The sequence below is a fragment of the Micropterus salmoides genome, unplaced genomic scaffold (assembly GCF_014851395.1).
Source record: "Micropterus salmoides isolate LMB-PRFRI ecotype aquatic unplaced genomic scaffold, ASM1485139v1 Ms_hic_scaffold_4, whole genome shotgun sequence".
NCBI lineage: Eukaryota > Metazoa > Chordata > Actinopteri > Centrarchiformes > Centrarchidae > Micropterus > Micropterus salmoides.
In genome coordinates, this window is record NW_024043372.1 from 21,953,491 (window position 1) to 21,976,960 (window position 23,470).

At 41.1% G+C, this 23,470-nt stretch overlaps 1 protein-coding gene across 3 annotated transcripts in view; it reads left to right on the forward strand.

Annotated features, from left to right (window-relative positions):
- Nucleotides 1-22,737, forward strand: part of celsr2 (cadherin, EGF LAG seven-pass G-type receptor 2) — a 71,523-nt gene extending 48,786 nt beyond the window's left edge. Inside the window, exons 6-34 of one of the 3 annotated variants that reach the window (XM_038696766.1) lie at nucleotides 2,145-2,302; nucleotides 2,707-2,870; nucleotides 3,157-3,282; nucleotides 5,261-5,430; nucleotides 6,183-6,362; nucleotides 6,455-6,568; nucleotides 7,012-7,168; nucleotides 7,416-7,557; nucleotides 7,653-7,773; nucleotides 8,962-9,145; nucleotides 9,295-9,396; nucleotides 9,534-9,628; nucleotides 10,040-10,240; nucleotides 10,466-10,649; nucleotides 11,292-11,610; nucleotides 11,782-11,949; nucleotides 12,100-12,223; nucleotides 12,315-12,515; nucleotides 12,617-12,791; nucleotides 13,900-14,012; nucleotides 14,446-14,528; nucleotides 15,659-15,785; nucleotides 15,878-15,988; nucleotides 17,266-17,396; nucleotides 17,495-17,580; nucleotides 17,668-17,832; nucleotides 18,433-18,621; nucleotides 18,916-19,138; nucleotides 20,496-22,737. In XM_038696766.1, the coding sequence (XP_038552694.1) occupies nucleotides 2,145-2,302; nucleotides 2,707-2,870; nucleotides 3,157-3,282; nucleotides 5,261-5,430; nucleotides 6,183-6,362; nucleotides 6,455-6,568; nucleotides 7,012-7,168; nucleotides 7,416-7,557; nucleotides 7,653-7,773; nucleotides 8,962-9,145; nucleotides 9,295-9,396; nucleotides 9,534-9,628; nucleotides 10,040-10,240; nucleotides 10,466-10,649; nucleotides 11,292-11,610; nucleotides 11,782-11,949; nucleotides 12,100-12,223; nucleotides 12,315-12,515; nucleotides 12,617-12,791; nucleotides 13,900-14,012; nucleotides 14,446-14,528; nucleotides 15,659-15,785; nucleotides 15,878-15,988; nucleotides 17,266-17,396; nucleotides 17,495-17,580; nucleotides 17,668-17,832; nucleotides 18,433-18,621; nucleotides 18,916-19,138; nucleotides 20,496-20,520 (4,338 nt within the window). In that variant the 3' untranslated portion in view covers nucleotides 20,521-22,737. The remainder of the gene's footprint in view (nucleotides 1-2,144; nucleotides 2,303-2,706; nucleotides 2,871-3,156; nucleotides 3,283-5,260; nucleotides 5,431-6,182; nucleotides 6,363-6,454; nucleotides 6,569-7,011; nucleotides 7,169-7,415; nucleotides 7,558-7,652; nucleotides 7,774-8,961; nucleotides 9,146-9,294; nucleotides 9,397-9,533; nucleotides 9,629-10,039; nucleotides 10,241-10,465; nucleotides 10,650-11,291; nucleotides 11,611-11,781; nucleotides 11,950-12,099; nucleotides 12,224-12,314; nucleotides 12,516-12,616; nucleotides 12,792-13,899; nucleotides 14,013-14,445; nucleotides 14,529-15,658; nucleotides 15,786-15,877; nucleotides 15,989-17,265; nucleotides 17,397-17,494; nucleotides 17,581-17,667; nucleotides 17,833-18,432; nucleotides 18,622-18,915; nucleotides 19,139-20,495) is intronic. The other 2 variants (XM_038696767.1, XM_038696768.1) reach the window with 2 other exon arrangements.
- The last annotated feature ends 733 nt before the right edge of the window (nucleotides 22,738-23,470 follow it).

A 23,470-nucleotide genomic window follows, 5' to 3' on the forward strand; every position in this document is an offset into this window, starting at 1 on the left:
TTAAATTTTGCACAGACATGACTTTTACTCTAGTGCCACCAGTTCACATTTTTATTTTGTGTGAAATATTTCAACAACTGTTGCCATGAGAATTTAGGCAAACATACATGCCGCACTCAGGATGAGCTGTAATTTAACTTTGCTGATGCCTTAACTTTCCGACTAGTGCCATCATCATGTCCAAATGTACATTTGTCCGGTACTTTGGTGGTGTTTTGTTACCATATTTGTTCTTCAGATTACACGTCTTTGTGCTGCTTTTATGTTTTATGACTAAAAGACAGTTCTCCCCTCTGGAGGAGGATAAAGTTTTATTATATGTTCCTATTCTACGTCTCACGCATGTCAGAGTAGATACAAACCCTGAACTGACATTTCTTTTTAACCGAGAATGATCAAGTGATTCAGGTGAGGTGTTGTGATAACATATAAATGGTTCAGAGTTATTATTGGTCTCATCTCATTCACGTCACTAACACTCAGCACACTGTGATCACAAGACACGAAGTGAGCGCAGGAATTTAAATGAACTGCAGCGCCTCAGATACAGATTAATATTGTTAGAGACTCACAGAGATTTAATCTAATCTACTCAATAAGAAAATCATGTGAGAGAAATTTAATTGTGGCAGAGCCTTGGGCTAAAATTATTTTTGTCATTGCTTGACGTGTGTTTTGGCTTAATAGATTTCCTGTGATGGAGCTGCTTAATCTACACCGTATTTCTAGCTGGGTGATCAGAGAACAGAGCTTTTACATTAAGGGATCAGACAGCAAAGACGAGGCTTCATAACATCAGAGCAGTCAGGAAATTATAATTCCTAAGGCTCATGCCGTCAGCAGCGGAGATCTATTTTAGTTTAACTTCACATAGACCTAAATAGCCAGACAAGAGAAGCAGTCTTTATGTCTGTTTTCAAGCCATCAGCAATGAGCCTATTCTTCATATCATCTCTGAACATGAGAGGAGCTAATGCCTGATAAACCCTGTCTGACCAGCTGATGGCTCAGTGGCCCGTCCTCGCCTGCAGGCAGCTGAATCGGCCACTGCTCAGCTCTCAGCTCAGCTCGCGACACCAGCTTGAACCTATACTTAGGGTTAATATGAGCTCTACGTGACCTCGGCGAAACTGCCCCTGTTTGAAAAGAGGTCGCAACCTTTTATCGACAGGATCATCATTCTCTCCCCTGCAGACCCCTCCTCCTTTTGTTGCTCCCCCCATTGATTTCTCATACAATGAAGAAGATCCTTTGTTGACAGGGTTGATGTCCTGCAGAGAGCGAGCTCTTCTCCTGTGTTTGTGTTTGTTTGTTTGTGTGTGTGTGTGTGTGTGTGTGTGTGTGTGTGTGTGTGTGTGGGTCGCTGCCTTTAGCTCGAGCTGTTATGATATGAATTATTAAAATACTCAACAACAGCGAGCTAAAGATGAACGCGGATTGAACCGAGTGTGATGCAAAAGATCATTTATGTGGTTGTTTCAAAGCTCCCGTTTTTAATCTGGCTCATAAAGCCACATACAGATTAGCACTGGCTGAGATTCCCAGAAGTTTCTGTACTGCTTTATGGATTAATCCTTTGTTAAATGCAGAAGAATAATGAGATATTTTCATAACAACCCTTTTCTGAGTCCTATTTATAAATGCTTTGTGACCAAAAAAATTCAGCATCTCAAAAATAGCAGCACAGCAATGCTGTTTTTTCTTTTTATCAGTGTTTCATGGTCTTTTGCTCACAAACCTTTTGGAAAATCTCAAATGAATATGATACTATAGGAAGATAATAGCTTTTCTCTTATCCATCCATCTAAATCAAGCTGTTTTCACTGTTTGTGCTGAACTGCACTAATTTAAATCCTTGTGCATACTGATGAAATCTTCTTAAAATAGAACTACGATATTATTATGTGATGAATTCTGTCAATGCAAAAGCGCAAAAACATAGATTGCACTGTCAGAACATTACCAAGGTGCCACAAACTGCTGTCGAGTGTACACAAAGGCTTCAGTGTGCATAATACAGGCGAGGCAACAAGGCATCATGCATTCTTAATCCTCATTGTTTTGACCGACGCCTCCCCAGAAAACAGAAGGAGGGCGCTCCATAATTTATCTTGACACTCATGAGTTTGTCTCTCACTCCACAGCCGGTCCTAAACCCGGCCGGCCTGCCGCAGGGCCCCTCGGATCAGAAGGTCGTCGTAGTGACAGTGGACAACTGCGACACCTCTGTGGCCCTCAGGTTTGGTCACATGATCAGAAACTACACCTGCTCTGCTCAGGGCAGTCAGTCGGGATCCAAAAAGTAAGTCCTCAGGAAGTATATCAGCAGAATTATGATATGGAAGATTAATCTTAGTGACAAGATTTTCCTGAATGACATTTTGCTCTTTGTCTTAAAATATTCGCTCATTACTCCTGTATTGGATTCAGTAATTTAATTGATTACTTTCTTTGCAGTTGGCTCATTAAGAGAGAGTAAACTTGTTTTGAAATAAAGTTCCACATCTCCAGGGTGTTAGCTAAGCTTTGCTTAGTTCCTTCATAGGGATGTTTATCCTTTTTTTCTGTTTTTTGTCTCCAGAGGAAGAAATAACACTGCAACTCTATCTCTGTGATGAATTTTTCATGCAATCCTCCCCCATCAGCGTTAATGATGTAAAGGCAGAGCACAAGTGCATAAATGTTCATGGAGTTCTTTGTTTTCAGATCACTGGACCTGACTGGCCCCCTGCTCCTCGGAGGGGTCCCCAAACTCCCAGAGGACTTTCCCATTCGCAACCGGCAGTTTGTGGGCTGCATGAAGAACCTGCGTATTGACAACCAGCACATAGACATGGCCAGCTTCATCGCTAACAACGGCACACTGCCAGGTGCGTCGTGACCTGCTTTTTGGCATCCAAAGATTATCTTTTGTCTTTAAACTGTGACTGTTTTGCAGTCAAACAAGGTGAGTGAACCAAGTGAGAGAGACTGGCAGAGGAAAGAAAATAACAATGAGCATAATGAGCACAGCGGGGAAGTAGAGTCAGTGGGAAATGATCATTGTACCTGCTATGAATAGTTTATTACCCTCTAACTCTTTGCTACGTTGATGAAATAATGAGGTAGGGCAGATCAAACAGATAGATCAACCTCTTTATATTCTCGTCCTCCTAGGATGCTCAGCCAAACGACATTTCTGCATCAATAACCCATGTCTGAACGGAGGAACCTGCGTGAACCTCTGGGGCTCCTTCAGTTGTGATTGCCCACTTGGATTTGGAGGGCAGAACTGCGAAAGAGGTGAGCGAGTCAAGTAGAAAAGTGGCGGGCTCCAGGGTGGAAATGTGTAGACACGAGATGAGACTGACACGTACTTGTCTGCAGTTTTGACCTGAGACTGTCCTCCTCTATCTCTGTGACCCAAGACTGAACCTGCCGTTGAGTAAGAACCCACCAGGTCAAACAGTAGAAACAGATACTCACTGCAGAAGCAGGCGAAAAATCAACTGTGTGCACTGCAGTTGTTGGTGTGTGTTAATTAATTTAATTTTAATTTAATTGAAATGTTAATTTCAGACATAAAAAGCCTGTTGATTACACTACAATTGTTTTAATACCTGATTTATGAGAGAATCAGTGACAGTTGTGAGAATCAAGCTTATGGTTGAATTTTCTCCAGTTCAGGAGAAAGACCAATTGCTTTTTGACTTTTGAAGACATACGTTGCTTATGTTTCTGTTCCTGTGTTCACCCGTGTCTGTTTTTCGTCCCATGTGATCTGCTGCAGCTGTTATCTGTGCTGATTTATGGTTTACAGCAACTTGAGAAGAGCCAGAGGAAGAGAAATGACCCATGTAAACGACAGTGGCAAAACAACACACCTTTGTTTTTAGCTCAAAGTAGAAGAAGTTAGAAGTTGCTATGCAGGAAAGTAGACATGGATATTTAATTAAGGACAGATGTGTTGCTTATCGTGCATAAAGAGTGTAGACGTGGGACATAATGCTGGGTGATCACATGGTACTGATCTCCAAAGATGATTTAATGAGCTTGGAGAACTTGAATATATTATAACAAACAACAGTCTTGAACAATCATCAACACCATTAGAGGTGCTTTTTGAAATGCAGCTGTTTATGTTTGTCTCTGTAGGGAAATGGTGTTGAGCCAAAATAATAGATCAACGGAAAATGAACAGGCAGCTGCTTTGATAATCAGTTCAACATTTTCAAGAAAAAATGCCAAAACATTTAGTGATTCCAGCTTCTTAAATGTTTATTTTCTCTTACATGATCTTACATGTAAACCCAATATTTTTGAGTTTGGGGTTTTTAGCCGGATATAACAAATAATGTGAATCTGTCACTTTCAGCTTTGGGAAAATGTACTGCTATAAATATTGATCTGTTGGTGTCTGCTGGCTACAAGTATATAGGAAGTAACTAGGTGTGCTTAAACGCCAGCATTAACTTACTCACACAGTGCTAATTAATAATTAGTAATTAATCAGGCAGAGTTTAAGGAATTATTTCCAACTTTTGATCATTATGTGTAAATTTGAAACCTTTTGACTGAAATTGCAGTTTGTCTCTTTGTATTTCACCTATCACCAGCCAACTATGACAGTCATAGTGCATCAGGTTTATTTTCCGTCCCTAATCAATCATCTCGATTGAGTGCTTTTCTTCACTTTGTGCAGTGTCCTTTTGAGTCATGTGTTAACATGTGAAAAAGTGGGCATGAGCACTTTAACTTCCTTCTTGAACCACACAAATAAAACTACATTTGAAATGCTGACCTGACAGATTTAGAGTAGTCATTGGGGTTTTTAAACGTGTCTCCAGACACGTTTTAAGTCATAAAAGTGCTCTTGCTTTGAATTATAATTTATGTCTGATATATCTTTGTCTCTGCACGAACATCATTCTGCAGACTAAAGCTCAAACATCACAGTCAAAGAAAAAGAAGAGAAAAAACACATTTTTGACTTTATGGCGAATCACATGCTGTTTTAAATTTATGATTTGAGTTCAGACAGCCACAAAAAGCTTGCAGATTAGTAAGTAAAGCGTCTTTCTGTGTGATAAACAGAGTTTTTTTAGCTGTGATAACTTGGACCTAATCAGAGAACATACTGGACTTGCTGGTTGACACTAATGACTCACTGTCTCATGCCGCCTACTGTAAATCTCTCCTCATCAATCTGCATCACTCCTTCCAACCTCTTCCTCTTTACATTTGATCTGTTTTACATCTTTACAACATATTTTTCCTGTAGTCATGGCCAGCCCACAGCGCTTCCTGGGTACCAGTCTGTTGCAGTGGAACAACATGGCGGCCGCGGCGGCCTCCGTCCCGTGGCACGTAGAGCTCATGTTCCGCACACGTCAGGCCAGCGCTACACTGCTGCACATCTCTGCTGGCCTTCAGCACAACCTCACACTGCAGGTGAGAGCAACATATAGTTACACCTCTTCTGACTGCTCATGGATACACGCAAACACGCTTTCTGGCTACTTGAGTCCAAGTTGCAATCAGTTTTACTGTCGTTGAAATGTTGCAATGCACAGCAATGTCAATTTATCCTCAAGGGGAACCTTTTGATTAAATATATATATATATATATATATATATTATAGGGTATTTGTCACTTAATCTGATCAATGAAGAGCAGATAACCAGAGTTCTGTCACAGAGTGAGAAAACATATTTCTTCATGAGTGTGAGGTCCAGTGAGAGCGTGACATCAGGCCTCATCAGTTTCCAAAAGATTGTAGGATTGAGGCTCCACCTGTTGGCCATCTGAGTAGGAGCGTGTCACTGAATATCAGAGCATGTTGGGACAAATGATCAGACACTAGTAACACCTGAGGCATTTTCAGCCCTCTGTTCGGCTGCTTTTTGAGCTTGTATAGACTGACGCCTCTTTGATGTTACATAACTGTCCGATAATCTATTTCCAGCCCTGCACACCTATGATGGGCAGCAATCCAAAGTTTGAACTTTGACTGTAAAGTGTGCAAAAAAAATTATTTTAAAAAAAACGTCTGTCAGAGGTGGATGTTTCTGTTCTTCGTGTGATGCATTGTTGATTCATGGTGATCTTTTTCCCCCTCTGCTTTGCTCTATTATTGAACATCGGTTCAATCTCCCTCCTGCTGTTTGTTCCCTTTTCCCTGGCTCTCTCCCTGCCTTTGTAGCTGCGCGGGGGGAGTGTGTTGATGGCCCTGCACAGAGGGGAAGACTCAACGCTCTCCCGCGTGGAGGAGGTGCAGGTGAACGACGGAGACTGGCATCATTTGCAGCTGGATATTAGCAGCTTGGGGGGAGCAGCAAGCCACCACAAAGCAGTGTTGTCTTTAGACCAGGGACTCTACCTGGTGAGTTGTTGCCTCCTAGTTGCTGTAAATCACTATGAACTACTATTCTTGTAGTTATGCAGCCATGAACTCTGTGTTGTGCACCTTCTCAGGCCAGCATGGAGGTGGACGGGAAGCTGCAAGACTCCAAGCTTAAGACTGTGAGCGTGGGTGGTTTGGCAACGCCTGATGGGAAAGTTCAGCATGGCTTCCGTGGCTGTATACAGGTCCGTCCCTGTAGACCCCATTCATTAGATTATTTGTGATCATGACTAAAAGCAGGCAGTTTCAAGTATTTCAGTGAGCAACTAATTTTTGGTCAATTGGCTGAAGGCAGAGCAAACCACATGTTGAAATATCATTACAAATCTGTTGATATAATGAAACAATGTGTACACAAACAGGTGCCTCAAATTCTTTTATAGACTCACCCCAAAAAGGAACCAGTGTTTGCAGCACATTCCTGGGGCCTGTTTTACCAAATCTCCAACAGGCAAAAGATTATTTACTCTTTACTTATTTTGACCATTTCACCGCAAATGTACCTGCTATTTGTGAGTAGCAGTCATCTGTGAAACCCGACACTGCTATCATTTGCTATCTGGACAAAAGCGTTGCATAACTGTTTTTCCATTGATGTGCGTACATGTGTTGGTTTGTTTGCCTGCAGGGTCTGCGTGTGGGCGGGGCACTGAGTCTGTCTCAGGCGAGGAAGTTGAACGTGGAGCCGGGCTGCAGCGTGCCCGACCCCTGCAGCTCCAGCCCCTGTCCTGTCAACAGCTACTGCAGCGATGACTGGGACAGCTTCTCCTGCACCTGCCTCGCTGGTCAGTCTGCATAGATGTTCAGAAAACCATTATAGTAACATTTTGCAGGGCTGGAAGGTTATTTAAAATGCTTCATATTCCATTAAACATATAATGAAGCAACACCAAGGAAATGGTTACCAAATATTTTAAACCTTTTTCACATAATCTTTTCTTCCTACCCCTTCTTGCCACAGTATACTGGCAATACCCATGTTCTGAGAGCACAAGCACTAATTTTCCTTTGTTTCACCCTTTATTTTTACAGGCTACTATGGCACCAACTGTACTGATGTATGCTCATTAAACCCCTGTGAGCACGAGTCGACGTGCACCAGGAAGCTGAGCTCCTCTCGTGGTTACACCTGTGACTGTCCCAGCAACTACTTTGGCCATTACTGCGAGAAAAAGTACACGCAGTTTTCCACATTTATGATAAACTGTGGGTTTTGACCGTGAATCTTTGTTACTTGGGAGGGTAAACTGATAACGTGTGTGTCTGCAGGACCGACCTGCCTTGTCCCAGAGGCTGGTGGGGTCACAAGACATGCGGCCCCTGTAACTGTCAGACGGACAAGGGCTTCGACTCGGACTGCAACAAGACGAGTGGAGAGTGTCGGTGCAAGGTGAGCGTGCCAACCTGCAGTTTCGATTCATCGCTCTGATAAGTGTGAGGATGCATAATGTTAGAAATGAAGGTTTAAATCTGTGTCATTACATACAACATATTAATAACGTACTGTAGGTTGTGTATAATAACTATCAATCACTAAAATCAATGTACTGCAACATTTTTTGAGTTTTCTTACTACTGACTTTTAAAAAGCATCAACATAACAGAAAAAAACAACATCAATTTAACATGAATATCTTTTAAACATGAGGGAGAGACAGAAAAAGTGGGTTAATAAGATTATAAATAAATATTTAACTAAAATAACGTACATAAAGTATGTTTATGATGCATATTTACATCTGGTCTCAAGGTTGAAATGTAAATAAGGGATTGATAAATGTAAATAATCCATTTAATAACCTATTTACCAGGTATTTCTTTGTTCAGCCACTTTTTTTTTACTTCTGTCTTTCGTTTTTGTTTTCTTTTAATTTATTAATTTAAGTTTATTTAGTTTTCCAAAGTTCCAAATAAAGTTAGTCCATCGATATAAGATGGCTATAAGAAGCTTCACAACAGACATTGCTATAAAAATGTGTTAAAGGGCCATTAATGTAACTAAACCAGTCTGTATGTGAAGGCACAAACACTGACTTCAATTGTTGTATAAGCAAAATGGTCGTGTGAACCCTTTCACACAGTACTGAGCAATTGGGGAACTTCTGATCAACAGGTGAAAGTCCTGGATTTTAGCACTCAGCCACTAATAGAAGTAATTTAGTATTTATCCCTCTTCCTCTACCTCCACAGTTTTTATTTATTTTCCCAGTTACCAGCAGCTCCTCCTTTGTCCACTGTATTGTGGGTGAATAGCGTACATTAACAGTGCATTCAAAAATCTAGCAAATTCAGTCTGCAAACTGACTATATGAAGGAAAGTTATTATTATTTAAATTATTATTTGCTTAGAATATGGATGTAGTTTGGCAGTGGGACAGCTCAAGTCTAAAGTGTAGATGGGGAAAGTAATTGCTTGGACAAAAGAAGCTTGTCCTTGACCAGATGTTTTTGAACAAGCAGCTGCAGCTTCTTCTCCGAGGGAAATATGTGGCGATGTATGAAAATGAAGAATGGAATTTTTTTTTTCGATTTTTAAAATTTGTTCGTAAGCCTTTCCTCTCTCCACTCCCATTTACAGGACAACCACTACCGTCCTGAAGGCAGCGACACCTGCCTGCTGTGTGACTGCTACCCGGTCGGCTCTTTCTCCAGAGCGTGTGACAGAGAGAGTGGCCAGTGTCAGTGTAAACCCGGTGTCATCGGACGCCAGTGTGACCGCTGTGACAACCCTTTCGCTGAGGTTTCTCCGAATGGCTGTGAAGGTCAGAAAACATCATATTACTGTCGAGTTGCTGCAGTGCTTAATGTATAATCTGTTTCATTTATAGCTACAAATATATTAAATAAATTTTAATTTTTCTCATCATCTCCCTCTGTCTCTCTCCTCTCCCTCCCGCTCCATCTCTCTCAGTAATCTATGACAGCTGCCCTCAGGCCATCGAGGCTGGGATCTGGTGGCCCAGGACTAAGTTTGGTCTCCCTGCAGCAGTTGCCTGTCCCAAGGGAACACTCGGTATGATGGTTTTTCAGGCAGCTCGTCAAATTACCATATAATAATGGGAATATATGAAACTCGCCTCAAGCCCTCTCTCAGCTGCAGTCTATTCCTCGCCTCTCGAGTGATAACTCTGTCTCTCTCCTCCTTCTCAGGCACAGCGATCCGCCACTGTGATGAGCACAAGGGCTGGCTGCCTCCCAATCTCTTCAACTGTACCTCCGTCACCTTCAGCAAGCTGAAAGCCCTGGTGTGTAGCGTCTCTGTCAGTTTTAAAAATAACCACTTGCAATTTTCACAATAACATTCTCATTCTGAAGGATGTGGAAGAAGAAAATGATTTAAACATGTTGATGTTTAGCCAGTATATAGTTGTTAAATTTTACCATCTTAGTTTTGTGTGTTAGCATGTTAACATTTGCTAATTAGTCATTCGTTTTGCAAGTTTTGGTCAAACAAAGTATTAGACCAATTTATCCAAAGTTATTACATTTCATCCTGAGGGGACCATGAATGTCTGAACCAAATTTCATGGCCATCCATCCAATAGATATTTCAGTCTGTACTGACCACCAGACATTGCCATCCCTAGAGCCATGCATGGCACCAGATAGGCATCTATTGGTTACTAAATGGTTGTGTTTTCCTTTCCTTTTGCCAGTCTGAAAGGTTTTCCCATAACGTGTCGCTCCTGGACTCTGGACAGACAGCAGCCATGTTGGCCAACGCCACGTTACACACAGAGAAGTACTACGGCAGCGATGTGAAAGTAGCATATCGGCTGACGCAGAGTCTGCTGCAGCACGAGAGCAACCAGCAGGGCTTCAACCTCACAGCTACGCAGGACGTCCACTTCACTGAGGTGAGCAACACATGATCTCTCTACTGGAAACTTCAAAACACAGCACAAACAAAACAAGAACAATAGATTGTTGCAATTTCTGCAGTAAACAAAACTGGTTTATAAACAGGAAGCCAGTCCTGCCTGGTGGGCCTTTCATGCTGTATCTGCAGGGAATACATCACACTTCATTTCACTCTCCGCTGCGGCATCCTGTCACACTGAACTCTCGCTGTTTTCTGACAGAATCTGGTCCGCGTGGGAAGCGCCATCCTGTCTTCAGACACACGGCCGCACTGGGAGCTGATCCAGCAGTCGGAGGGCGGTACAGCGGCGCTGCTGCGCCACTACGAGGAATACGCAAACACACTGGCACAGAACATGAGGAAGACCTACCTCAGCCCCTTCACCATCATCACACCACACATAGGTGAGCGTTTTACGACATGCTGACAACCATTAAAGGCTGGATCAATATATTAATTAATCAGTATTTGGTTATTTAGGTTCAGTTTGAAATTTACAGTTTAGATATGTGCACATGCTGATGCGTAATTTAAGTTTATTGTCAGCAAAATAGGTGTAATATTTACTTCCTATTATGTTTCCTTCTTAATATAATTTTATTTTAATTACTAAACTTCATTATTCAATTTTGTCTGTCTGTTTGTCAAATCTTTTGTTTTGTCCTTCCAACAGTTTAAAATATCCAGAAATATTACATTTACTATCACAGAAAACAAAACAAAAATTAGTACATTCTCACGATTGAGGAGCCAGAACAAATCAATGTTACGAATAGTTACGAATAATTTTTCTGTCCATCAACTAATCGTCATTAAATGTTCCAACATGAATCAAGAAAAAAGTGTGTCCCTCCTATAATTTTTTTAAGGCAAAAAAAGAGAAATAAATAATTTATTGTTTCCACCAGAAATAAACTCCATGCCAGTGTGAACTTTGAAACATTAAGACAGAAAATACTGTATAATTCAACAGTTTAATGAGAAATTAAAAGTTGATGACATGGTGTCCATTTTCAACAGCTTCCTGTGTGTGTTTGTCTCCGCAGTCATCTCCGTGGATCGTCTGAAAAAGATGAATTTTGCCGGAGCCAAACTCCCGCGGTACCAGTCCCTGAGGGGCCCTCGTCCTGCGGACCTGGAGACGGCCGTCACGCTGCCTGACTCAGTCTTCCAGCCGCCTGTGGACACAAAGGGCCACAGACACCTGGATGTCTTCCCAGAGTCCTCGCTGAGGAACCGCTCAGCCAACAGGAAGAGGCGCCACCCTGACAACAGCCAGCAGGACGCCATCGCCAGTGTGATCATCTTCCACAGCCTGGCGTCGCTGTTACCAGAGAGCTACGATCCTGACAAGAGAAGTCTGCGGTAAGAGTGATTAGTAAAGCTGTAACATGAAGCACTGGACATTTTTGTGTTGATGGTACAGAAATAGACAGAAAATGACGGAAGAGAGAGGAAGGGGTGTGAAAGGCAACAAAATCGTACCAGTGACTTTGGGATTATATGGTTTGATTTTTTCCCCTTCATTTTCCTCAGAGTGCCAAAGCGTCCGGTCATCAACACGCCGGTGGTCAGCATCACAGTCCACGACAACGACGAGCTGCTGCAGCACGCGCTGGACAAACCCATCATTGTGCAATTCCGCCTGGTCACCACTGAGGAGCGCTCCAAACCCATCTGTGTCTTCTGGAACCACACGATACTGTGAGAGCACACACACACACACACACACACACACACACACACACACACACACACACACACACACACACACACACAGAGTTGATAATGAAAGCACAAACTGGATGAAGTTGTGTTATTCCCACATTTGTCCTCATATGTGTTTTATGTCAGTGCCGGGAACGGCGGCTGGTCAGCGAAGGGCTGCGAGGTGGTTTTCAGAAACAGCACCCACATCAGCTGTCAGTGTTATCACATGACCAGCTTCGCCGTGCTCATGGACATCTCCCGGAGAGAGGTGAGCGACACTCAAATGTTCAACTTCACCAGAGCCACAGATATTACTACTCTGTTCTCTGACTGACTCCTAATCGTGATGTTTGTGTCAGAACGGAGAGATTCTGCCAATCAAAATCCTGACGTGGAGCACAGTGGGGGTGACACTGGGCTTCCTCTTCCTCACCACGGTCTTCCTCCTCTGTCTGAGAGCCATGCAGTGCAACAAGACCAGTATAATCAACAACGGAGCCACCGCTCTCTTCCTCTCAGAGCTCATCTTCATCCTGGGCATCAACCAGGCAGACAACCCGGTAATCAATTAGTTTACGTTTTCCATCTGTTGTACTTTATTTATGATGTTTCCTGCCAAACGTGTCTTAATGTTTTCATCTGTTTCTTGCTCTCTTTGCAGTTCTTGTGCACTGGCATCGCCATCCTGCTGCATTTCTTCTACCTCTGCACTTTCTCCTGGCTTTTCCTGGAGGGGCTGCACGTCTACCGCATGATCAGCGAAGTGCGAGACATCAACTATGGACCTATGAGATTCTACTACCTGATTGGCTGGGGAGTTCCCGCCTTCATCACAGGTCGATTCTCATTGTCAACACTGTCATGCCAGTTGTAAAAATCAACAAAATCAACAACATAGAGACAAAAAAAAGTAAATTAAAAATTGAGAAAGGTTGTCAGCATATTATTTTTTTATTTACTCCTATATTTAAATGTATCTCATACATGCAGCTTCAGAAATTAGACAGAAACCAAACAGAAAAAGGCCTAAAAAAACTAATGTAAGGTAAGTAAATAAATACAATAGATGATTCATGATTACATAACATTAACATTTACTCCGTTTCATTTAGTCTTTCACAGGCTTTAGAAATTATTTAGGTTTTTTTTCCAAATATTTTCAAAGGTTACGGGGCTTTTTTCCTATTTGAGAGTTTGACTCTAAGAAGGAACACGCACTCGATCATTTCATTGTTCAGTGCTACACCTGGCAGTGTTATTGCACACAACATCTGAGAGTAAACCTTTCACGAGTGCACAGAAACAGCCTGAGCGTGAAGAGAAAGACTTAAGCTGGAGCGCAGGAAATTTGTGCATAGCAGCAATATATAGAGTTCAAGCACACAGTTGGAGCAGAAGCAGAATGCAATGCAGGAGCTGTTTGAGTGCGAGGGCAGGTTTTTGAGAGAAAACAGTCAGGCTCTCAAATTGAAGAGATGGCTAGGAAAGCCCCATGAAAGGTCATCTTTTTGTTTTTATTTACTAGTTAGTCAAAGTTATATTGTTGTGGTAGGCTAATGCAGTAGTGAGCTTCTTCATTGTTTGATCCCACATCCACCAAACAGCAACAAGTTTAATTTAAAAAATATATTTACAAGATAGTTTGTTATTATCTTTTATCAGTGAGCTGATCTCATCTGCAGCAATCGATCGTTCTCGAACACGCTTTCAGTCTTAACATGTTATATGCGTGATTCTTCAACAAGTGTGCCAACTGTTCAGACGTCAAGATGCAGATTTACTGTGTGAGACCTCTTCCAATAAAACCTACTTATTTAGTCAGCCCTGCGTACTTCAGATGAAAAACCTCCTCAGGATAGAAAAAGGTTGTTAATGTACTTGTTAATACTGTAAATGTGACGTCAGCAGAACTTAGCTGTACTCTCTTTGTCGGTTTGTCTCCAGGTCTGGCAGTGGGACTGGACCCTGAAGGCTATGGGAACCCAGACTTCTGTTGGCTGTCTATGTATGACACTCTCATCTGGAGCTTTGCTGGACCCATCGCCTTGGTGGCGTCGGTGAGTCCCTGCAGATCCCTGCCGTAATAAAAAATAATAACTTTTTGTCAATTAGCTGATGCTTTTATCCAAAGCAACTTACAATTGCTACATATGTCAGAGGTCACGCACCTCTGGATTAACTAGGGGTTAAGTATCTTGCTCAGGGACACAGTGGTGAATGGTGTACAAGTGCAGTATGCATCTATGTTACCTGGCACTTAAACATGTAGTAAACCTTTAAATGGAGAAAATAAAGCTATAATTTTTCCACCCTAGTGATGCGGTATCTAGTCTTTCACAGTCGAAACATGCTGACTCATGATTGTCAACAGTGAGCGCTCCCGTCACTGTTCAGCTGTCACCAAGCGTGTAACAGAAAGAAAGAGAAACCTTATGTTCACTTTCACAAGCTCCTGCCGTAGTATGATGCAGTTTGATGTTGTGTCCACAGATGAACATCTTCTTGTACATCCTGTCGTCCAGAGCTTCCTGCGCACTGAGACACCACAGCGTTGAGAAGAAAGAGCCCCGTGTGTGAGTGTCCCAGGCATATTTTCATCAAATAGAAACACCAGCACTGTTAACATGCCACCTGCTTTGAAGAGAGTGGTCCAGTGGTAGGAAATTTCCAGCCCTGAAATTGGCCAACTTTCCAACCAAACCAGTAAAACTCGACCAACAGCCGTTGAAAGGATGGCAATAATGGAATTCCTGTCAGCAGCTAATAACAATGACATCAGATCAAACCTTCCCTTTGATCTGCTCTACAAATAGCTCAGGGATCTGTCCCTGTTGGACTACATTACAGAGAAGCTGACATTAATAAACACAAAGGGGTAAAAGGTTGTTTAAAATAGACGTTTCCTTTTTGTGGGTCATTACATTTACAATTTAGTGAGAGCCCAACAGGGAGAAAGAAAGAAAGTTACCTTGCAGCTGCAGTCTCTTACTTGCGGCGCAAGTATAAATAATCAGTTATGTGCTTTTATGTTGTTCGAAACCTGTTCCTTCTTGAAAATCACAACAAAAACCATCTGAAATCTTGACCTGTAGGTTGATTTACAGTTGTTTTGTGCTAAACTTGTTTATCTCAGTGGTTTTTATGAAAGATCAGAGCTGAAATGATTGGTTGATTAGTTGGATTAATCGATTAGTCGGTCTACTGAAAAAGAACCAGCAGCTCTTTTGATAATCAAGGAATCAATTCAGTCATTTTTCAAATCCAAATAGTGGAAACACTGCTGCATATTCTCAAGTTCCCGCTTCTCAAGTGGCAGGATTTTCTGCTCCTCTTTGTTGTATATAAAAGTAAAGTGAATACATTTTGGTTTTGGACTTTTAGTCAGACAAAACAAGACTGGGATTCTATAAATCAACAAAAGTGCACAATTTCTTACTAAAAATGTCCACACTAGATCCAAAGATGTACAGTAAAATGTTTAGATACTGTATCACCTCCTTTCAGTGTGGTGGACAGTGTAAGTTCTAATAAAATGGAGGGAAAATAAACAGGCAAGTGAACATTTTGGTAAAATGTTTATGAACTCTTGATATTCGGTTCACTCTGGCTGCTTGTCATCAACCTCCATCTTCAAATCAATGACTGCACAGAAATTCCTCTGACAGCTCCTCACTGACGACTCTCGTGGTTTCATATTCTGCAGGTCAGGCCTGAAGACCGCAGGTGGCGTTCTCTTCCTGGTTTCAGTCACGTGTTTTCTGGCACTCCTCTCCGTCAACAGCGACATGATCATCTTCCACTACCTGTTCGCTGGGTTCAACTGTGTGCAGGTGAGCCCCACTGTCCCCTCTGTTTCAACAGTTTGAAAGGTTGATTTGTCCATCTTCTTCCTGACCCTCTTCCCTCTGCTGTCGTCTCCCAGGGTCCCTTTGTTTTCTTCTTCCGGATTGTCTTCAATAAGGAAGCAAGGAATGCCATGAAATACTGCTGCAGCCGCAAGCGCCCAGATCATATGATCAAATCCAAGGCCTCTGTGAGTCACACAAACTCTAAAACACTAAAAACTGCTGTTGACTCACATCTGTAATGACCTCAGACGAGCTAATGTTTTTATATGATTCTTATGGCATCTGTTCCCAAAACCAGGAAACTATCTCAGGTTAATGTCCTGGAGTTTTTATTGACATTTATTTTTTACAGTGTCAAGTTACACTAAATGTGCCAAAATTTCCGCCATAAAGCACAAAGCTTGTGATATTCCTGCTCTAAAGCCTGAAATATTGCTGCCATAGAGCATAATCCAAAAACTATTAAAACACATCAGTGAGCCAAACTGTTGCACTGAGTCTGAAATATTCACTAGTGCACCTAATTGTGCATTAATCTGCTCGTTAAAATACAAATGTACCATGTACTCTGATTGAGTAATGTTTGCTAAAACTTCAGTGCACAGCTGTGTCTTCTGGGAATTACTGAACTTTTTTTTTAAATAGTAAAATTAAATAAGTATAGTATAGTAAATATATGTGTTTTTAAAGTTTTACATCTTCAGTACAAACTAATGAGCTTGAGGCTGATATGGAAGCAAAGACAGGCTGGATACTTTAGATTTAAATAAAAAAACAAACTCCTAATTGTGAAAAGAAATGTATTTATCATTCATGCTGAAATATAAAGACCACTGAATACTGAAATATTTCACCGTCTATTAAAGCCATCTATCTACATTGATGCAGTACGTGTAAATATTTTAACTGTCAAAAATCTTTATTGAAGTTGCTCAGATTCACTTGAATAAAAAATCCAAGCCATGTCAAAAAATCCAGTTTTTCAAATTGGATCGGTTAAATCCAGACTCAAGATGAAAAATTCTAAATTGAACATCCAGACTACAAAGGATAAGCAATCAATCAGGAAAAAAGGAATCAATCAAACCTCTGGCCAATCACGTTACATTCAGTCAGTCACATGATCCAAGACGCAAAAGACAGAAAACAGCTGATTTTATTAATGTGAAAAAAGAAAATCACATGAAATTAGTTTTAGGACACTTCCAGGAATTCAAAGTAAAATACTCAACATTAAAGTATTAATTCATCATTATGACTAGCTTCTCTTCCAGAGAGAGCGCCAGTCAGGCTAGGAAAGTTTTGACAGAGGGATTGTTTTTTTCATGGGATTTGTTGACGATAAAAAAAACATTGATCAGCACCGATCTGTTTTTTATCAGCAGCTCAAACCTTTAGTTCTATATTGGAGGTGTTTTAACACTAACACTAATCCTTCCTCTCCTCATCTCGGTATTTCCAGGGCTACAAATGCAACACAAACTACATGGACGGCCGGTTGTACCACCTTCCCTTCGGAGACTCAAGTGTGTCTCTGAACGGCACCATGCAGAGCGGCAAGAGCCAGCAGAGCTACGTGCCGTTTGTCCTCAGGTGAGGAAGAAATATGAAAATTAAAGATGAATGTGCAGCATTCAGTGCCTGACAGAGTGACAGGAGCCGCTGTGAACTCATTTCCTGTGACTTTCCAGGGACGACGGGCTGAGCAACAGTCAGGCGCACATCGCTCTGAACGACCACGCGTCACTGTTCCATGAGACTAAAGAGCACTTGGATGGTATGTTTCTACTTCAGTAGCTTTGAGTCAGTTTAACTGCAGTGGTCAGTGCTTCGATATCAACCCCTCCTCTCTGCCTGTGTGTAGATCGTGACAGCGACTCTGACAGCGACCTGTCTCTAGAGGACGACCAGAGCGGTTCCTACGCCTCCACACACTCCTCCGACAGCGAGGACGAGGAGGGTCCACTCCCCCCTGAGGAATGCTGGGAAAACCTGGCGTCTAATGTGGGCAAGAGACCACAACCGCACGGTACAGAAGCTCTGAAGCTAGCCCCAGCTTGTGCCTTTCATGTACTGTTGTTACATTTAAAGCTCAGCATCTGATTTTATAAAAATCCAGAAAGTTGTTTAACACTTTTTACTCTTCTGAAGATTTTTCTAAAATCCTTCAAGACTCTTCTTCTTGAGCAAGGACATATGTCATTTATGGCTACCTGAAATGCTGAAGCAACTTGAGAAATAGGTTAAATATTATGCAATTAATTGAATATTTTTTTCATCGAGATGGTTAGAAAAGTCTTTGAGGATTCTGAAAATACCTTCAGAGCAGCAGTAAGTGTTGTTAAACCACCTCCTTGGTTTATTTTTCAGAAAACTTATTGCTCAGCCCGGTGACCTGAATGTATTGGTAATACATGAGTGTTATACAGTTACAGCAGTAACAGTTACAGTATGTTTTTAACTCCACATATGTTCATTCAGACGCTAGTGGAGAGGAAACCCTTCTCAAACATCTCTTTGGGTTGATTCCATATAAAACTATAGTATTTAGTATGTCATAGTCAGTGAAGCAACATTAAACTATATATACTGTATTTTTTTTTTTTTATTCTTTGTTTCTGGTATTCAGACAACACTCTGAGTAAGAAGTACTGGCCTGGAGATTACACAGCGGCAGTGAGCGACAGCGAGCTCGGAGGCAATCCAGAGCAGAGTCTCGGCCGCGATGCCCAGACTTTATCAGACGTCCGGGCGCAGCAGGACACCATGACGCTGCTGCTGCCCAGTCTGCCAAACCTCCACGCCCACCCTCACAAAGGTAAAGTTTAGCCCAAACGCCAGCAGGAGTTTGGATATTACATACACTTTAATGTGTTAAACTTATTGCTAATGAATAAAAAACTGGAGTGTAACCTTGAAAATGTACATAAATAAAGTCTCTTTGTGTTGTTTCAATCTGACACATGCAACATGTGAAACTGCAAAGAAATGATTCTACTATATTATTTGATTTGAATACAAATAATGATTATGCATAATTCACGGTTTGTTTTTCCTCTGTCTATCATTGTATTTTCATAAAGACAACACACCTTGTTTTTGTCCTGTGCAGGGATCCTAAAGAAGAAGCAGCTTTCTCCCATCGTAGAGAGGAATGGTCTCAACCGCCTCCACAATGAACTTTCTGAAAATGCCCCTGGCGCTGCGTCTCCGCATGGATCATCATCTAGTGACGGTCGGGCCGGCCTGGTTAAACCCAGCCTGCCGGATCAGCTGAACGGTGTCGCCATGAGAATCAAGGCAGGGACGGTGGACGGTGACTCATCAGGATCAGAGTGAGTATGAACGCAAGCTAAGACCCCACATATCCAGGTTTCAAATCAGTCACTAGCATGAGACGTGTTTGTCTTCTACCTGTCAGATCGCTGCATCACTGTGTGTTGCGGAAGTCATTAAGTGTTTCCTTCAACTGTCTGCGTCAAACTAATATTCGTGCTGCTGTCCTCAGTGATTGTTGTTTTCATTGCTTGTGGTCTGTCTCATTTCCACCTAATTATCTTAAATGTTAAACCAAGTGAAGACAGAACCCATCCTGCTTTCAGCCACAGTGTGAACGCCAATGTGGACTGATAAACAGATTTAGTAACGCTTTGATTTAAATGGACCCAAATACGTATTGATAAAGCAACATGAATGGCTATTTTAAGAACGTTTGTAGGATTAATTACTCAGTTGTTCTGAGGGTTTTTTGTCTTTCAATTTTATGCTCACCGCTCATGTAGCACGCAGACGCTTCAGTTTTACTGTCGTCCATCCTTTTCTTTGTTGTGGACGTGCAGCTCCAGCTTTTTTATCATCGTTTCAAGGCTGTTGAATGCAAATTTAATGTTTAGACCAAAGCAGTATATTATAGCAAATATGTGTGGGGTTTTTATTTTCAAGAGTATATTGCTTCTGTGAACTATAAAGAAATATATTCAGTGTGTAGGCTGGGTAAATGTAAATATGGTACCCAAGTGTCAGTATGCCAGAAGGACTAAGGAGAGAGAGCATCTGTTTTGTCAAAAAAAAAACAAAAAAACAAAAACTTTTATATACACAAATATCTTCCAGAATTCTCTGTAATCATGATGAACAATTTACCAGTGAACTTTAACTGCACTAGTCTGTGGATGAAAAGCTGCAGATGTTCAATATAAAATGTAAGCTTAGCTTCTGTCTTTACTTCTGCACATGAGTGGTGAGTATACAGTCGTAACTGTCTGTAATTAAAGGCACTTTTAAATGCTCAATTCTTGAAATAAAGTAGGTCTTATTTACAGTAAATAAAATATAATTTTACTAATCAACCTTCTTTGCCCCTCCTCTCTTTCCAAAAATCATAGATTTTTATTCTTTAATTTTATCCCATGAAGCTCTGATCCTCATTTAAAACAATCAGGATCACTGTCTTCAGATTGGTGCATCATTTTAGCATCTGTCACTTCTCACACTGTGTGTGTGTGTGTGTGTGTGTGTGTGTGTGTGTGTGTCGTGTGTGTGTGTCTGTGTGTGTGTGTCATCGCCTCATGTGCTTATTTTTTTCTGTTTGTGTTCTTGTGTTGCGCTGCATTCATTTCAATCCATCCTGAATCCACCCACCACCACCCTCCTCCTCCTCCTCCTCTTCCACGCATCAACCTGTTTTCCCAGCAGCCACTGCAACACCCCCATGTGACTGCGCTTACGGAGGGGTGTGTCTTTGCAGGTCATAGAGCCTCCTTCCTCAACACTGACTGCAAACAGGGAGAACCGGACTTCCCCCCAAAAACAAATGTGAAGAAAAAAAAGGAATTCCCCCTCATCGTCATGATCCTCTGAAAAAGGATGTGTGTGTTGTACTGTATGTGTGTGTTCATACATGTGTGCCAAACCTCAGAAGTCACTGCACTGGCCCAGGCTCATGCACACTGACAGAATGAGTCTCACTCTCCCTTTAAAGAAATCATTTTGTTTACATACTTGAAGCAATGCACTTTTTTTGATTTACTGCCCAGATTTGTTGGCAGTCGATTCTTTTATTTTTAATTTTTTGTAGTGTTTTTTTTTTTTGTTCCAGGATGTTTTGTTTTGAAGACTGTGGAACAATAAAGAGGTCATGTGTTTTTTGGGGTGGGTCATTTAAGTGTAGACTTGCAAACATTCAGGGAAATTTCCTTTTTCATGCATAAACTACTTGTTGATTTCTTCCTGGTTTGCCTGCTTCTGTTGGAGCTGTTAGTGTTTGTGCCAGTCTGAGGAGTTCAGACTCAGGTTATTGAGTTACTTCACATGCCTGAAATGTCCAGGAGGCACAAAGACTGTCGCGTGCAGGTCGTTCGTAGAGGCTCCCCAAGGCATTTCTGAACTTGAAAACGAGGAAAGAATCGCTGTACACGCCTGTTAACAGACATAAGCTATTTCTCATTGATGAAGGATGTTTCCACAGACAACAGCTGTTCACAGCTGCACAGACTGACGGCCTTCTGCACTGCCCAGCCTTCCAGGGGGGGACCTGCATGTGCAGGACTCAAAAGGACTTTTGATACATCTTTTTTTTTTTGTAAATCACAGAGAGCACATTTTTTATGGACATTAAAAGTGCTCTAATTTTTCATCATTTTATCTGAGGGATGAATGCATTCATTTGAGTTCAGTGACTAAACAGCTGTATTTTATAGATTAGCTGCGGAGCTTTTGTTGTTTGTAAAATAATGAAATACATGCAAAATTGTGCTGTAATAATATTTGAGCTGTAATCCATTTTTACTGTACAGAGTGGCCTGTAAATGAATCAAGGACATATCTTTAAATGTAAGAAAATATTATGTAAATTTCCTTCAGACATTCAGACCCTGTTTTTAGGAATCACTGATGATACTCGGGAGGAAATGTCTTTTATCTGAGTTACTACTCTCATTATGTGTCGATGCCATTTTGCCAACCATATGAATTTATTGTATAAATGTCATGCCATAAGAATCAACAGTACCAGGTCAATCATATCAACTCTGGTATCCCAACAGAGAATTGTCTCTTTTACTCTGCCACTCCTGTTTTTACTGATTAAACTGTTTTCTACCATTTTCATCTTACCTCTAATTTTATCAGTGCCAAGTCAAATAACTTTTTATAAATTGCGTTTTCCCTGTATGACGTATTTTACATTACAGCTGTTACATCCTGCTACTGCACCATCAGAAAAATCTGATATTTCCTATAAAGAAAGGACAAGGTCACAAACTTTTGTTACAGAAATCAAAGCCTGCTTATGTGCACGTGAAAGGAATTTCATTTGAATCGGTTGTTTCACAGCTGATGGTGTAAGTGCAATATTTTGGTGATTACACTTATTTGCATTCTGGCAGAGAGAAGAAGAATAATACTGTTAAAGATGTGGCTATAGCCGGTTAACTTAGCTTAGCATAAAGACTGGAATCAGGAGGAAACCCCTAACTGGGCTCTGTCAGAAGGTAAAGCAAACTGTTATATCTTGTACAAAAAACTTAAGTGTAAAAATTACAATTTTACAGGGGGGCTACATGGCTACGCTACGCTGGATTGTTTCTTGGCTGATTGACTTGGCTGGGAAAAAATGTCCAACACATAACTATTAGCATAGATTAGTGAGCTTGTGGGATGAACTACAGTTGGCTAGCTTTTTCCACCTGCTTCCAGTCTTTATGCTAAGCTAAGCTAACTGGTTGCAGCTTCATCTTGAGCAGACATTGGCATTGATATTCTCAACTAAATGTCAAGCGAACAAGCAAATTTCCCACACTATTCCTTTTTACTGTTTTTGTTTTTGAAAATAACTGCTTCCTGTTTTGCCGTTCTGGTGTGTAAAACTACACATTTCAAAACAAACAACTGCTGCAAGCAAAAGGCGGTTTTAATGGTGGTATCGTTGTTTTTCTGCTGTCTGCAGGTGTATCTGCCAGTGGCACGTTTAATAAAGCTCAGTAAGATTAAATTAAACTTTAATGTTCCCTGCTGGAGTTGTTGCAGTGAAAATAAATGAAATTAGTCGGCCAAACCAAGCTCTATGTTTTAGGATGTGTTTAGGGAGTTAAATCTAAAATTTCATAAGGTAAATTATTTTCAGAAAAGTTTAAAAAATTCAAGGGCTATGCTCTGGAAAATGGTCCCCACTTGATAAAATTAAGTTCAAAGATGTTGTGCACCAACTTTGTTTGGACAAACTTTAAAGGTTTTAATTATTTTTGATGTTAAAATACTGATTCTTTATAGGGTTACATAATTTTAGAATTCTCTTCTACAATTAGACACGACAGATGATTTTTGAACTCAGTTTTGAAAGAATAGTAGCAAATACACTCATTTGCATCCTTGCTGACAGTTTGATTATAACATTAATACCACTCTCATATCCGTTCAATATGAAGCTACAGCCAGGAGACGGCTAGCTAAGCTTAGCATAAAGAATGGAAGCAGCTATCCTGACTCTATCCAAACAAAATCTGCCTTGGTATGTATTTAACAAGAGATAAGCTTCAGAAAACACCGGTCAACAGATTGTGTTACCTTTGGACAGAGCCAGGATAGCTTTTTCCAGTCCTTATCCTGAGCTAACCGCCCTCCACATGTGCTGGTTGGAACTAATGAGCCTCCAAACCTTCTTTATTAAA